This window comes from Dendropsophus ebraccatus, chromosome 10 (genome assembly GCF_027789765.1).
Source record: "Dendropsophus ebraccatus isolate aDenEbr1 chromosome 10, aDenEbr1.pat, whole genome shotgun sequence".
In the NCBI taxonomy this organism is placed as follows: Eukaryota; Metazoa; Chordata; class Amphibia; order Anura; family Hylidae; genus Dendropsophus; species Dendropsophus ebraccatus.
This window is the reverse complement of record NC_091463.1, coordinates 102027535-102042375: the sequence shown is the minus strand read 5'-3', so window position 1 is coordinate 102042375 and position 14841 is coordinate 102027535. Positions and strand designations below refer to the sequence as shown.

The window sequence follows — 14841 nt, the reverse complement described above, 5'->3', positions numbered from 1 at the left end:
TGGCTGATAGAAGCTCCTCCTTCCATTTTTTTTTTAACCAACCTGTTACGAGTGGAGACACCAGACTCTCGGCCTCCATCCTTGGAGAACTCGTCACCTGGAAGTTTCTCTGTTAACAAAAGTCGCCACAAGTGAAAGTTGCGAGAAGTCGTTTGTGGAACTTTGCGTCTGTGATGTAGCAATTTATTCCGGAGAATAGCAGAACGTTCCGGCACATGGTGATGTTCATACACAGACCCCAATGTCTGATAACTTCTCACTTCCGATAGAAAAATTTACCTCCCCGCGTTTCATTGTTTTCCATACATCACAGGAATTCATTCTGAGGACAGGGAGAAATGATACAGTCAAAATTGAAGGCGCTCATCTCTGTTCTAGCAGAAACCTTATTTATTTTCCCGGCAGTTCACAATATCGGAATGAAGTTATTCTTGGCGTCGGCCAATTGTGAAGCCGCAGCCGGAGAAGGCGACTCATCAAACACTCCGTCAAACTGGCCTCAATTGTCCCATTCTCCCGGGAGGAGCGCGCTCCGGGCCTCCGCTCAGATTAGATTGCTTCTGAAAAGAATTCCTCTCAGTAACCGGCGACTTTCTCCTTAGATCTTCGCCTGTCACCCTGGATGACAATGGACCTGTCAGGCGCAGGAAGCCATATTGTGGGCTGAAGCCGCACCAGACCCATTGCTCAGAATTATAGAGCACTTCACCCTACAATCAAATCTCAGCCCCAGAGTCGTCTCCTCTTGGGAGATCTTGGTCTCTCTGTAGGTAACAGGTGACCACCGCTAATGGCGGCCATTATCCTGCCCGGAGGGGTCATCACCCAACTTTATATACTCACTAGAATTCTGCATGGTCCTGTATTATCACATTCTATTATACTCATGAACCAGGCAGCACAGGATGAGCATGTGTAGTGAAGCCCCATTGTATGTGTCCATAGATGTAAGTGAACTCAATGAGATTATAACACACAGAATAACAGTAGGCTGGGTTCACACTGCGTTTTTGCAATCTGTCTTTTCCATCATTTTTTTTTTTTTTTTAAACAGATGAAAAAACGGATACATTTGTATTTTTTGAGTAAATGAACATTGATTTTTTCACTATTACTTTTGGAGTGCTGCGATCTTCTCGTTCCTGTGCATTTGAATTTGTAATCATTTTTCCATTGACTTCCATTATAAAAAAAATAAAAATAAAAAACACATCCTTTTTTTGCATACACAAAAATGAGGTTGACCACGTCTTTGTGTACATTAACCCCTTAACGACCATGGGCGTACATTTACGCCCCCACTGCCTGTGCCTTAACGCAGGAGGGTGTAAATGTACGCCCGGCCAGGGTCCTCGGCTATGGAGCGGGCTCACAGGCTGAGCTCACTCCATGGCAGGTGAGGACTGGCTGTTATCTGCAGCCAGGCCCTCACCCTCAATGGCAGGCCGGCGCAATCGCGCGGCCGCCCGCCATTAAAACCCTAAAGGCTTTAAAAATAAAAGTCAAAATCACCCCTCCTTCCCATCTTATACATAAAACACATAAAAATAATAAAATTAATTAACATATTATATACCCCAGCGTGTGTAATCGTCCAATCTATTAAAATAAAACAATACTATTCGCGCACGGTGAACGGCGTGAACAAAAAGCGGTAAAAAAAAAAAGCAGAGATTTTTTTTTGCTTCTGATCTAGAACAAAATGTTACTCATAAAAACTAAAGAACATGACGCCAAAAATGATGCCCCATACGACCCTGTAGGCGAAAAAATAAAAGCGCTATAAGAGTCTCAATACGGCAAATTTAAATATACTTATTAGCAAAAAAAAAGTTTTACTACTAATAAAAATAGAAAAACGTTAGAAAACCTAGTAAACCTGCATATCGCTGTTTTCAGACCGACCTATAGAATAAATAATAAATGTCAGTTTTACCATAAAGTGCATTACGTAAACATGGAAGCCCCCCAAAATTTGCGGAATCACATTTTTTGACCCAAATTCCCCTTATAAATGATATTTTGGGGATTCCTGAAAAAAACAAGCCCCCACATGGCCCTGTAGGTGGAAAAATGAAAGAGTTATGGGTCTTAGAAGGCGAGGAGAAAAAAAACGAAAATGCAAAAGTGACAATTGGCCCAGTCCTTAAGGGGTTAAAAAAACGAATGTGTTTCTATATAAATCAATGGAAAAACGGATCAGAACGGATGCACACAAATCCATCCATTTTTTCATCCGTTTTTTTGCACACAAAAAAAGCTGAAAAAAACTTTGCAAAAACACTGTGTGAACCCGGCCTAAATCTTGGGATAGAAATCCTGATAATCCAGCAGATTATAATCCTGTAAATATCAGGAAATTACCTGATCGTCCGTTCTTCTAGAACACTGAGATCCTCACAGACCCCTATGAGGTGGTCACGTCTCTTGGCCGATCTTCCCGCTGTTTCTTCTCGTTGTCGGTCGTGTTTTTTCTCGCATAAATTAACTGGTCGCGGTTTTGCCTACAGGTCTGTATGGAAATACCGGGGACATTTGTAGCTGAATGTCAGAATTTGTCGAGCATTAAACTTGTTGTTTTCTCATTACAAAACTCAATAAACGGAAACATTTAGTAAATTAGATAGAAATGCGGCATTAAAGGGACAGTACACGTCTCCTGCGCCGCATAGTCAGAGGTTTATGCTATTTAGAGATTTATTAAGAGAAGATGCAGGAAAACTGAGAATTAAAGGAGACCTCTCCCCATACAGCACTCTGCTAGGAATGACGGCAATAGCCAGGAGTGCTGCAGGTAGCACTGTATATTAAAGGAGAACTCTGGAGAGGAGGACAGAGGAGTCTGGAGGAGGGGGACAGAGAAGTCTGGAGGAGGACAGAGGGATCTAGAGAGGGCAGAGGGGTCTGGAGAAGGAGGACAGAGGGGTCTAGTGGAGGATAGAGAAGACTGGAGGTGGAGGACAGAGGGCCACAACAAAAATCCACTTCAGAGGTGCGGAAACATAATAAAGAATGTATACTTACCAGTCCCTGTGCCCACGCTGCGCTGCTCATGGACCCTCCTCTGGCTCCTGTTCCTGCAACACCTCAATCCGGGCTCAGGAATGCCTGCTCAGCCTATCAGAGACTAAGACAGGACATTGCTGCACTGATTGGCTGAGCAAGTACTTTCCCCCAGTCTTGACGTACCAGGAAGCCGGGAGGAAATGAGGTCTGTCTGCTGTCAGAGAACTGGTGATGCGGCACCACCTGGGTACAGAGATGGGTAAGTAAAGGTTCTTTATTGCTCCCTGGCTCCTCCCTCTTTCTGTAGACAACACATCATCCTCTGATGTCACAGGAGGTGTGGCTGGATTGTGTCTCTGAGCTCTAGCCCGGCCCCCTGAGTGATGTCATCATCTTGGACCAGCCCATGAGACCATCCTTCACATACACAGATATATAGTGACCCCCGGTGTGCAGGTACGGTCGGTCACTTGCTAGATGTTGAGGTTTGACGCCAGTTCTATGGTGTTGGCCGAGATACAGCCGGGCCCAGTGATATTATGTTGTGACGCCAGTGCCGGTTGGGCACACAGGTATGGTGGCACACCTGCTTTTAGTTTAAAGGGCCGGTTGTACCTTGTTCCCCTGTGGTCAGTGACCTGCCGGGCTGCTGCGGGATCCCTTGGGATGTTATCACGGTGGTCCGGAGTGGAGTAGTGACCCTCCCGGACTATAGGTACTGCCGCCCACAGAAAGGGGAGATGAAAGATCACAGAGTCTCTTTATGATAAATAAACTTGTTTTTACTTGAAAGGTCCTTGTGTGCAGCAAGTTATACAGATTTACAGGGTGCGGAACACTTGATGGTTCCCTTGATAAAGCACTTAGGACAATAAGACACTTGATAATACAACATCCAGATCTGCGATAGGAATGTAGTATAGAGTACAGTCGTGCTGAGTGAGTAGCTTGTTGAGAGATACAAATAATCAGAGTAGCAGAGAGGAGGATGTCATGAGAGACCCAACCCAAGTAGTACTGTGCCCTGCCGGGATGTTGGAGGATGAGGTAGAAGAATACTTAAAAGAAGAGAATACTTGTGCCCGTGTATTGACCTTTGGTTCTTCACACCACCTAATGCCCAACAGTGTAGGGTGACCCGTCCTATGAGGGTGACACAAGGCCTCAGACCCTGTTACCTGGGATGAGCTGAATGCTGAGGATTTCCTGCTGACAACCGCGCTGTGAGATAGAGTTCCTAGGCTTATCACAACTTTGCTCTATCCGGATCAATTCCTAGCTTACTGCTGTCTGTGGATACTGTCCTGCACTGTGACTCTCCTAGTCCACGGCGTGGGTTGAGATGATCTCTGACTTGTCCTCTCCTGTAAGGGCTTAACACTGCATAGTGTTGTGTAGGGTAGACTGAGAATAAACTGTAAGCTGTGTCTTGCTTCCTACGGGGATCTGACTAAGACTGACCCTTGAGAGTAGGGGGACCTGGAAGAGGGTCAGAGCCCAGAGAGGACCACTAGGGAGCGATCTAGCTTGTGTCCTTCCTCCACAATGTCCAACACAAAAGACTCATACACTTCCTCTACCCATGAGACTTCCTTCCTCAGCATAACCAACATGCACTGTGAATGGGTGAAGAGTGCAGCAAGAGAAGTAAAGAGAGAGGTGATAGGAGAGAAGAAGAAAAGATTCCCATAGGCTCACAGATCCATGTGACACACAAATAAACCATAACCCTTTCCATACTTCAGCCGTGCAGCATCTAAGTACATATACCTAATACAGTGACATCTAGTGGTGAAACGTTATCACTACTCATCACCACTTACAATAAGTACAGGCTTTTACTAAGGGTGTAACCAATAGCAACACCCGTGGTGGGACACCACACGTATGTATATATCTTTATTGGGACATTTAGGTGGAGTAATGTGTGATTACAGCATGCTGCCTTGTGCTGAATGATGCCACAGAATGACCAGATAGGAAGTGAATGCAGCAGCTGCAATAGTCTGCAGTGACATAAGAACAGCAGGAGTGCTAGGGGAGGGTAGTAGGCAGGGTGGGAGGACTGTGATGAAGAGCTGAGGGAAAGCAATGCATTCTGGGACTTGTAGTACTGAGCAACTCAGTGAAAGTAATGAGACTTCATTGTTGGATGATTTCATTCACTGAGATCCTGAAGATGATGAAGAATAGAAAACAGAGTTTATTGTGAATAGAATGGGGGGTCCATACTTTGTATCTACCTCTGTAGACTCCCACATCTCCGGTTTATCTTAGAATTTCTGGTACTATTTCTTTTCATCCGTTCTATGAGACCCCCCTCCTGTGTGACCCCGAATCCGGGCTCCGCGGCCCGGGAAACAATCAGGAGATTCTTATTGTGAGTTGTTTGCAGGCAGCACGTAGGCGTGGTGGCAGCGCGGGGGTCGCAGCGCCTTCTCCGTGCGTTACGTGGAATAAACGCGGCAGATTAGAGCGCCTCATTATCAGCTCTTGACCCCCGAGACCTCGGCTTCTATACTTGATTCAATATCTTCCCGGAGACGCTAAATAACGATGGAATTAAACAACTTTATTTCAGTAGGAGCCATGAAAAGAAGAAGGAGCAGGAGGAGGAAGAGGAGGAGGAGGAGGAGGAAGGGCAGGAGTGATAATGGTGACTGTACACAATGCCGAGCGAGGACGCCAAATCCACCAACAAACACATCAACTCATCCTGAGCGGGGGGCACGGGGGTCTCACATCAGCCAAACACACAGGGACTGGAGAAGTAGCAGAGCTGAGTATGTGTTATCTGTGCTGTTACATAGGACTGCTGGTGACACTACTACATTATCTGTACTCAGAGATATCACTGTGTTATCTGTGCTGTTACATAGGACTGCTGGTGACACTACTACATTATCTGTACTCAGAGATATCACTGTGTTATCTGTGCTGTTACATAGGACTGCGGGTGACATCTACTACATTATCTGTACTCAGAGATATCACTGTGTTATCTGTGCTGTTACATAGGACTGCGGGTGACATCTACTACATTATCTGTACTCAGAGATATCACTGTGTTATCTGTGCTGTTACATAGGACTGCGGGTGACATCTACTACATTATCTGTACTCAGAGATATCACTGTGTTATCTGTGATGTTACATAGGACTGCAGGTGACGTCTACTACATTATCTGTACTCAGAGATATCACTGTGTTATCTGTGCTGTTACATAGGACTGCAGGTGACGTCTACTACATTATCTGTACTCAGAGATATCACTGTGTTATCTGTGGTGTTACATGGGACTGCAGGTGACAGCTACTGCATTATCTGTACTCAGAGATATCACTGTGTTATCTGTGGTGTTACATAGGACTGCAGGTGACATCTACATTATCTGTACTCAGAGATATCACTGTGTTATCTGTGGTGTTACATAGGACTGCAGGTGACATCTACTACATTATCTGTACTCAGAGATATCACTGTGTTATCTGTGCTGTTACATAGGACTGCGGGTGACATCTACTACATTATCTGTACTCAGAGATATCACTGTGTTATCTGTGATGTTACATAGGACTGCAGGTGACGTCTACTACATTATCTGTACTCAGAGATATCACTGTTATCTGTGCTGTTACATAGGACTGCAGGTGACTACTACATTATCTGTACTCAGAGATATCACTGTGTTACCTGTGATGTTACATAGGACTGCAGGTGACATCTACATTATCTGTACTCAGATATATCACTGTGTTACCTGTGGTGTTACATAGGACTGCAGATGACATCTACATTATCTGTACTCAGAGACATCACTGTGTTATCTGTGCTGTTACATAGGACTGCAGGTGACTACTACATTATCTGTACTCAGAGATATCACTGTGTTATCTGTGATGTTACATAGGACTGCAGGTGACTACTACATTATCTGTACTCAGAGATATCACTGTGTTATCTGTGGTGTTACATAGGACTGCAGGTGACTACATTATCTGTATTCAGAGATATCACTGTGTTATCTGTGGTGTTACATAGGACTGCAGGTGACATCTACTTCATTATCTGAACTCAGATATATCACTGTGTTATCTGTGGAGTTACATAGGACTGCAGGTCACATCTACTACATTATCTGTACTCAGAGAGATATCACTGTTATCTGTGCTGTTACATAGGACTGCAGGTGACATCTACTACATTATCTGTACTCAGAGATATCACTGTGTTATCTGTGGTGTTACATAGGACTGCAGATGACTACTACATTATCTGTACTCAGAGATATCACTGTGTTATCTGTGGTTACATAGGACTGCTGATGACTACTACATTATCTGTACTCAGAGATATCACTGTGTTATCTGTGGTGTTACATAGGACTGCAGGTGACATCTACTTCATTATCTGAACTCAGAGATATCACTGTGTTATCTGTGCTGTTACATAGGACTGCAGGTGACTACTACATTATCTGTACTCAGAGATATCACTGTGTTATCTGTGGTGTTACATAGGACTGCAGGTGACATATACTACATTATCTGTACTCAGAGAGATATCACTGTTATCTGTGGTGTTACATAGGACTGCAGGTGACATCTACTACATTATCTGTACTCAGAGATATCACTGTGTTATCTGTGGTGTTACATAGGACTGCAGGTGACATCTACTACATTATCTGTACTCAGAGATATCATTGTTATCTGTGGTGTTACATAGGACTGCAGCTGACATCTACTACATTATGTTAGGTGGAGTTCTCTCTGGTCTGATCCAGAGCTGCAGTCACAATTCTGCTGGTTCTCTCAGCTTTCTCTATTGCTGGTATTGTCTGTACTGCTCACGCTCTGCTGTGCTGCATTGTGGGAGATGTAGTGTTCACACCTGTCTCCGGTCCTCAGCATTACCGGATACTTTACAGAACGGATATTTTGGAATATACAGAATTTCTTCTCCTGAAATCATGTAGGAAAGTCGAATGTTTCCAGCACCTTCCTCCTCGCTCCCGTGTAGCCGCCTGCAGTCCTGACACCGCAGCAGATGGCGCAGGTGAAATCAAACGCAGGCAGCAGCTGGCGCGAGCAGCGGGGAGGTCTGAAGAAGACGACAAGATAGAAATGAACGGATTTCTGGAGTTTCAGTCAGAAATCTTGCATGCAAATGAAGATGAATCAACCGGCAGAAGGCGCGCATGATGAATGGGGCAGCGCGGGCCGGATGATGTATGGCCGTGTATGGAGCTAGATGTGGGTTATGTACATTCTAAAAGGTTATAAACCTCAGAGCGCAGATATTATGTAAGACGTGAGGCCGCGCCTCCGGCTACAACCACAACCATTCCAGTGTTTGGAGCAAGTGGTTGAGTTAAAGGGGTACTCCAGTGAAAATATTTTTCTTTCAAATCAACTGGTTTCAGTTATATAGGTAATCTCCAGTCTTCCAGTACTTATCAGCTGCTGTATGTCCTGCAGGAAGTGGCATATTCTATCCAGTGTGACACAGTGCTCTCTGCTGCCACCTCTGTCCATGTCAGGAGGTTTTCTATGGAAATTTGCTGCTGCTCTGGACAGTCCCTGACATGGACAGAGGTGGCAGCAGAGAGCACTGTGTCAGACTGGAGAGAATACACAACTTCCTGCAGGACATACAGCAGCTGATAAGTACTGGAAGACTGGAGATTTTAAAATAGATGTAATTTACAAATCTGTATAACTTTCTGACACCAGTAAATTTGAAATATAAAAAATGCCACTGGATAACCCCTTTAAATATTAAAGTTTTTTAATATTTTGCAGACTGTGGATGGAATCCGGCACCGATCCGCTGTGTATGACCTGCTGTGTTACTGTCGTATGCCTGCGCTGAGGGCCAACACCTAAGGTCCTGCGCAGGCCATGCATATATCTGGGGGATACTATCACATTCTCATAGGATTTGCACCTGCATTGCTGTAGATTTTTGCTATTTTGCACCCTAGCGAGCCAACGCATTTTACATTGATTCTGTGTGGAAATGCGTCAGTAAGTGATAGGACGCGTCTCGCCTTCTGCTTATGGATTTTCAGGATCAGCTCCTTCCAGTTCTACCTGATTTTGAGTTGTTAGAGGAAGGAGGGGGAGGGGGGGGATAAAACGTATTTATCACAATGACTGTAAAAAAATGTTTAAAAAATTGAGCATCTCGTGTTCAAATAGAAAGGAATAAAAAGTTATTAAAAGTTGTATGTGCCCCACAGTGGTACCAATAAAAAGTACAGCCCGTCCCACAAAAAACGATCCGTCCAGCTCCGCCCATGGAAGTTACCGAAATAACGGACAAATGTTATTTTGTCTCAAAAAGGAAAACATTAAAACACAATATAAGTGAAATAAAGGGAGACGGGAGCGAGAATACAGGAGAGACGGCGCTCACAATACAGCAGCACAAAAACATTTCCCAGGGGTGACGGCAGGATTTTTTTTTTTTTGTGATCACATAACGTTTTCTTTGTTTATATCTACTTTATACACCCACTAGGTGTCACCCTTCCTGTCACCCTACGGTCCATGCTCCTTCTCTGCTGATATTTGGTCTTTTCTCTAATGAAAAAAAAAACAGAGACCAAACACAGGAAGTCGCCGACCTTTGTGCTTCCAGACACAGCTTGGTATTGATTGATTGATTGATTGACAGCACACGGAGAAGGACAAGTCCTCACTGCGCATGTATTCAGCTCCTGCACGTCCACATTCAGTAGCAGATAATCCTGGGTGGGGGGGGGGGGGGGCGGGCTTGCATTGTATGGTCAGCTCTCCATTGCAAAACTGCTTTTGTGATCACAACCCCTGTTGATTTCTTTAAAAAAAAAAAAAATCTTCACAGAAACAATTTAAGATTTATATATATAAAAAAAAAGGCAAATTGCAAAAGTAAAACACGAAAACATATTAACAGAATGAAGGTAACGTGAATTATTCTGAATCATAAGCTGCATAAAAAATGGTGGAATTGAGGCTTTTTTTAAAAAATATTTTAGAAAGCTATTCAGTAGGTTTCATCTATGTAGCACTAAAGAATATAACTCATGCTGCAAAAAAAAACAAAAAAACATAGTAAATGGTAACTAAATAGCTACATGGTAAATAAAAGTGATGACTGTGATTATGAGAACCTTGCTGCCTTCTTATGGGGTGAGCTAGGGGTCAACAGTAAAGATGGTGGAGCGGCACACGTATCCCATCCATGTGGTATACGCTTCCAGCAGCTCAGGGTTATCTGTATACTATCAGTACCTATCACTGTATAAGAAATCCCCTCCCCTAATTAAATAGAGGGTTTGGCGCGGTGGCTGTGGCGATACATGATCGCTTTGTCACCTGGTCATAAATATTGAAATGTGTTCAGAAATCAAAGGGAATTTTAATTACATCAACATTAAACTGAAATGAAACAACTTGGCGACGAGCGATCTGCCAAAAACCATATGTGAGGGGAGCGGCGCTCAGCAAAGTGTCACAGCCACACGGCGGGGAGACAGCGGCGTATGAAGGGAGGGGAGTAATGCTACTGTCATAATGATCATAGAGATGAGTGCAGGGAGGGGATAGAGAGAACTGTGCAGCTGTAATTGTATGACCACACAGTTCTCTCTATGATCATAGACATGAGTGCAGAGAGGAGACAGAGAGGACTGTGCAGCTGTAACTGTATGGTCACACAGTTCTCTCAATGATCATAGAGATGAGTGCAGGGAGGGTTCAGAGAGGACTGTGCAGCTGTAATTGTATGACCACACAGCTCTCTCTATGATCATAGTCATGAGTGCAGAGGACTGTGCAGCTGTAATTGTATGACCACACAGCTCTCTCTATGATCATAGTCATGAGTGCAGAGAGGACTGTGCAGCTGTAACTGTATGGTCACACAGTTCTCTCAATGATCATAGACCACAGTGTATGACCACACAGTTCTCTTCATGTCCAGTCATAGTAGTCCATAGTATATACAAAGCCTATGACCAGTTGATGTAATACTGCTCCTGGCATACTGGGCAATGTGGTTCCCATTGATGCCCATCTCCCGATGCACCTGAACCCTCCTGGATTTGGAGTCTGGTGTGAGGAAGGTTCTGGAGAGGAGGTTTGGTATATAGTTTAATGTCAGTAGCGATATGGAAATCTTTGACACTTGTGACATTTGGCGACATGCCTGGAGACACAGCAGCAGCGAGAGCGGCAGACGGAGGAACGGACGGGATCTCATCACAGATACAGAGTTCAAAGCCCTTATAGATGGTGCTGGCGGGAAGGGGGGGGGTCATGCCGACTGCGGCTCCTCCGCACAATCCGACAGGTTCGCAGGCGATATGTCGGACTTCAGGTCGACTGATGGGTTGGTCTCTTCAGGGTCCGGCTGGGTGGCTTCACTGTCATATATAATGTCTTCTGGATTCGGGGCTGGCGGACAGAACTCCTCTGTAGGGAACATCTGACGGAAAATATTCTCTGCCTGCAAAAGACGAACACAGAAACAAGAGTCCAGTAAGGTTATCAGTCTGCACCCAGGAAAGCTGGGTGACAGCCAATACTGCTACCACTGCTCCGGGACAGCCAAAGGCAAACCCATCATAGCTATGGGGGCGATGGAGGCCAATGCTACGGGAGCTATGGAGGCCAATGCTACGGGAGCGATGAAGGCCGATGCTATGGGGGCGATGGAGGCTGATGCTATGGGAGCGATGAAGGCTGATGCTATGGGGGCGATGGAGGCCGATTCTACGGGAGGGATGGAGGCCGATGCTACGGGAGGGATGGAGGCCGATGCTACGGGAGTGATGGAGGCTGATGCTATGGGAGGAATGGAGGCCAATGCTATGGGAGCTATGGAGGCCGATGCTACGAGAGGGATGGAGGCCGATGCTACAGGAGGGATACCTCATATCTTACTTTGAAGCGTTAGGTCCACTAGGCTTAAACGATAGAAACGAGCTACACGTGTTCCTTTAATGTTTTTAATGTGTTGTGAAGTTACATGTATTGTATTGTGTACGTCACCCAGGGGTGGAGTATATAGTCATGTGATGTGTAACATGATGCTGTCAATCACCAGCTAGAGGAAGTGTTCAGCTGAACACGAAACGTGCGTCGCTGTGACCTGATTGCCAAGCTCCCTCTCCCTGCAATTTTTAATGGATTTATCATTACAATAAAGAAGATTTTACGTCCTGGGTGAGTGCCGATTTCTTTATTCTTTGCACTGTATCGGAATTGGACTTTTCATGATCAGAGCACCCCCACATAGGATGTATTTATAGTGTCTAGTGTGAGATACAATAGCGGGTCAAGCTAAGTCAGTAGTGCCGAGTATTTGTTCTTCTGGAGAGTAAGTGTAGCTACTACACCAGTTAGATACACGAGGCAGTGTATCTACTACCTTTCAGTTGGATAAACGAGGCAATGTAGCTACTACCCTTTAGTTAGATACATGAGGCAGTGTAGCTACCACCCTTCAGTTGGATACATGAGTCAGTGTAGCTACCACCCTTCAGTTGGATACATGAGGCAGTGTATCTACTACCCTTCAGTTAGACACATGAGGCAGTGTAGCTACCACCCTTCAGTTAGATACTTGGTGCAGTGTATATCACAAGGATGAATGGCTGTATACTGATCTCACCTGCTGGATGGCGCCATCATACCCAAAGCAGGTGTCTGGTCCACTGCACACATACACGTTGGACGGGAGTCCTGTATACACCTGACGATCTATTCCAGAGGAGTCTCTCATGTTAAAGTACAGAACCCAGAGAGCCTGTGGCTTCTCCTGCTCCGCACCTGGATCTACAGGGAAAGAACAGCAATGTCATCAGTGTAAGACGTGGGATCACATAAAACCAAGGAAACTAACCCTGACATCCCTCGATGCTGCATCTATTCACTGACAGCAAGCATAGATAAATGGTGAAGAAATTCTGTTAATAACTTGCAGAACTGTTCATTATACAATGAATCTATTCACATAAGATGGTCCTGGCCCTTTAATGAACACATGGCAGGCTGACAGACTGTATAGTTCCAGGATGGCGAACCTATGGCACACATGGCAGAGGCGGCACTCAGAGCTTTATCTGCTGCCATGTGCGCCATTGATCCCTCGCTAACAGGAAATCCAGGACAGCTGGCCCAGGTTCCCCGCCCGCCTGTACGTCTTTTCTTTCAGATGGATGTGCATTTGCTTAGACACCTGAAAACTGTAAGCAAGTCCGCGGCTTACACTTATAGACTGCGACCTTTGCCCTGACGCAGAACTCCTGTCAGAATGATGGGTGTGCTGCTCCTCACTAACACTCCCCACTCTGGGCTGTATGGTCCGCTGCAGTGCAGCCTCTAGGGGTCATCTGAGGAGACAGCCAGGAGGGGCGAGAGTTACTGAGGAAAGGCTGCTCTCATTTTCCTTTTTATATATAAATGCAGTGAGGGAACACAGCCTATCTGGGTGCTCTTCCCAGCTGTACTCTTCCTGCAGACGGGACCTGGATTTTCATGTCCTGGAGTTTATAACCACAGGTGCTAGCCACAGCCACCGGCCCAGCAGGGAAGAGCGGCCTTCATTTACTAATTTATTTTTGTTTTTCAGATATCGGTATCCTGTGGACTATGTCGATGACCATTTGATTGTTTTAATTAATAAAAGAGTGTGGGGTGTTCCTATAAAAAAAAAGTAATAATAATAATAATAATAAAAAATTATCACTGCTGCTTTTTTTTTTTTTTTACTCACTTTAAAGGGTTAGTAGTGTAAGCCAGACAGCGTCCATTACTAAGCTGGGGGTTAGTTTTAGCCTGTTTAATTAAACTATTACCTCAGCACCCACCGCTACAGGGGTACTAAAGGCAGTAACAGGCTGGTATTATTAGGCTGGGAGGGGCCAAAATAAATGGCTCTTCTTACCCTGGTAATACTAGGCTGATGCTGTTCAGATTTTAACAGGCAGGTTATAAAACAGAGGGGAATCCTTTACTTTTTTTAAAAAAAAAAACATTTTATATTAGGACCCCTTTCTGTTTTATAACCAGCCAGGTTAAAAAAAAACAAAAAAAAAACACAGCAGCAGCCTAGTAGTACCAGGGTGGGAAGGGTCCTCCTTAGCCTAATAATACTAGCCTGCTACTGGCTCAGACCCAGAGCCCAGGACTACTGATACCTGGCTCTTTCCAGTATCCCTGTGGTGGTGGGTACTGTAGTAATAATTTGGGGGTCAGTGATAGGCATTTTACAGGCTTACACTAAACCCCAACTTAGTAATGGATGCTATCCAGCAGAAAGCTACCACTATTAAGCCTGTAAGAAAAACTAAACAAAACAGCACAGCAGAGAAGACCCTCACAACCCTTGTTGACCGTTTTATAAAACAATAGTGGGATCTGGTTAAAATATACATTGATACATTGTACAGTGTAGTATAATAGGTGATAAAATGTATAGTGTAGTATAATAGGCGATACAATGTATAGTGTAGTATAATAGGTGATACAATGTATAGTGTAGTATAATAGGTGATAAAATGTATAGTGTAGTATAATAGGTGGTACAATGTATAGTGTAGTATAATAGGTGATAAAATGTATAGTGTAGTATAATAGGCGATACAATGTATAGTGTAGTATAATAGGTGACACAATGTATAGTGTAGTATAATAGGTGATAAAATGTATAGTGTAGTATAATAGGCGATACAATGTATAGTGTAGTATAATAGGTGATAAAATGTATAGTGTAGTATAATAGGCGATACAATGTATAGTGTAGTATAATAGGCGATACAATGTATAGTGTAGTATAATAGG

The 14841-nt window shown here is 44.4% G+C and overlaps 1 protein-coding gene across 2 annotated transcripts in view; it reads right to left on the bottom strand.

Annotated features, from left to right (window-relative positions):
- Positions 1–10394: 10394 nt before the first annotated feature.
- Positions 10395–14841, bottom strand: part of LOC138802421 (rab proteins geranylgeranyltransferase component A 1-like) — an 88136-nt gene continuing 83689 nt past the window's right edge. For both annotated transcript variants that reach the window (XM_069985705.1, XM_069985703.1), the window contains exons 14-15: positions 12671–12834; positions 10395–11503 (exon numbers count right to left, since the gene is read on the bottom strand). In XM_069985705.1, the coding sequence (XP_069841806.1) occupies positions 11312–11503; positions 12671–12834 (356 nt within the window). In that variant the 3' untranslated portion in view covers positions 10395–11311. The remainder of the gene's footprint in view (positions 11504–12670; positions 12835–14841) is intronic.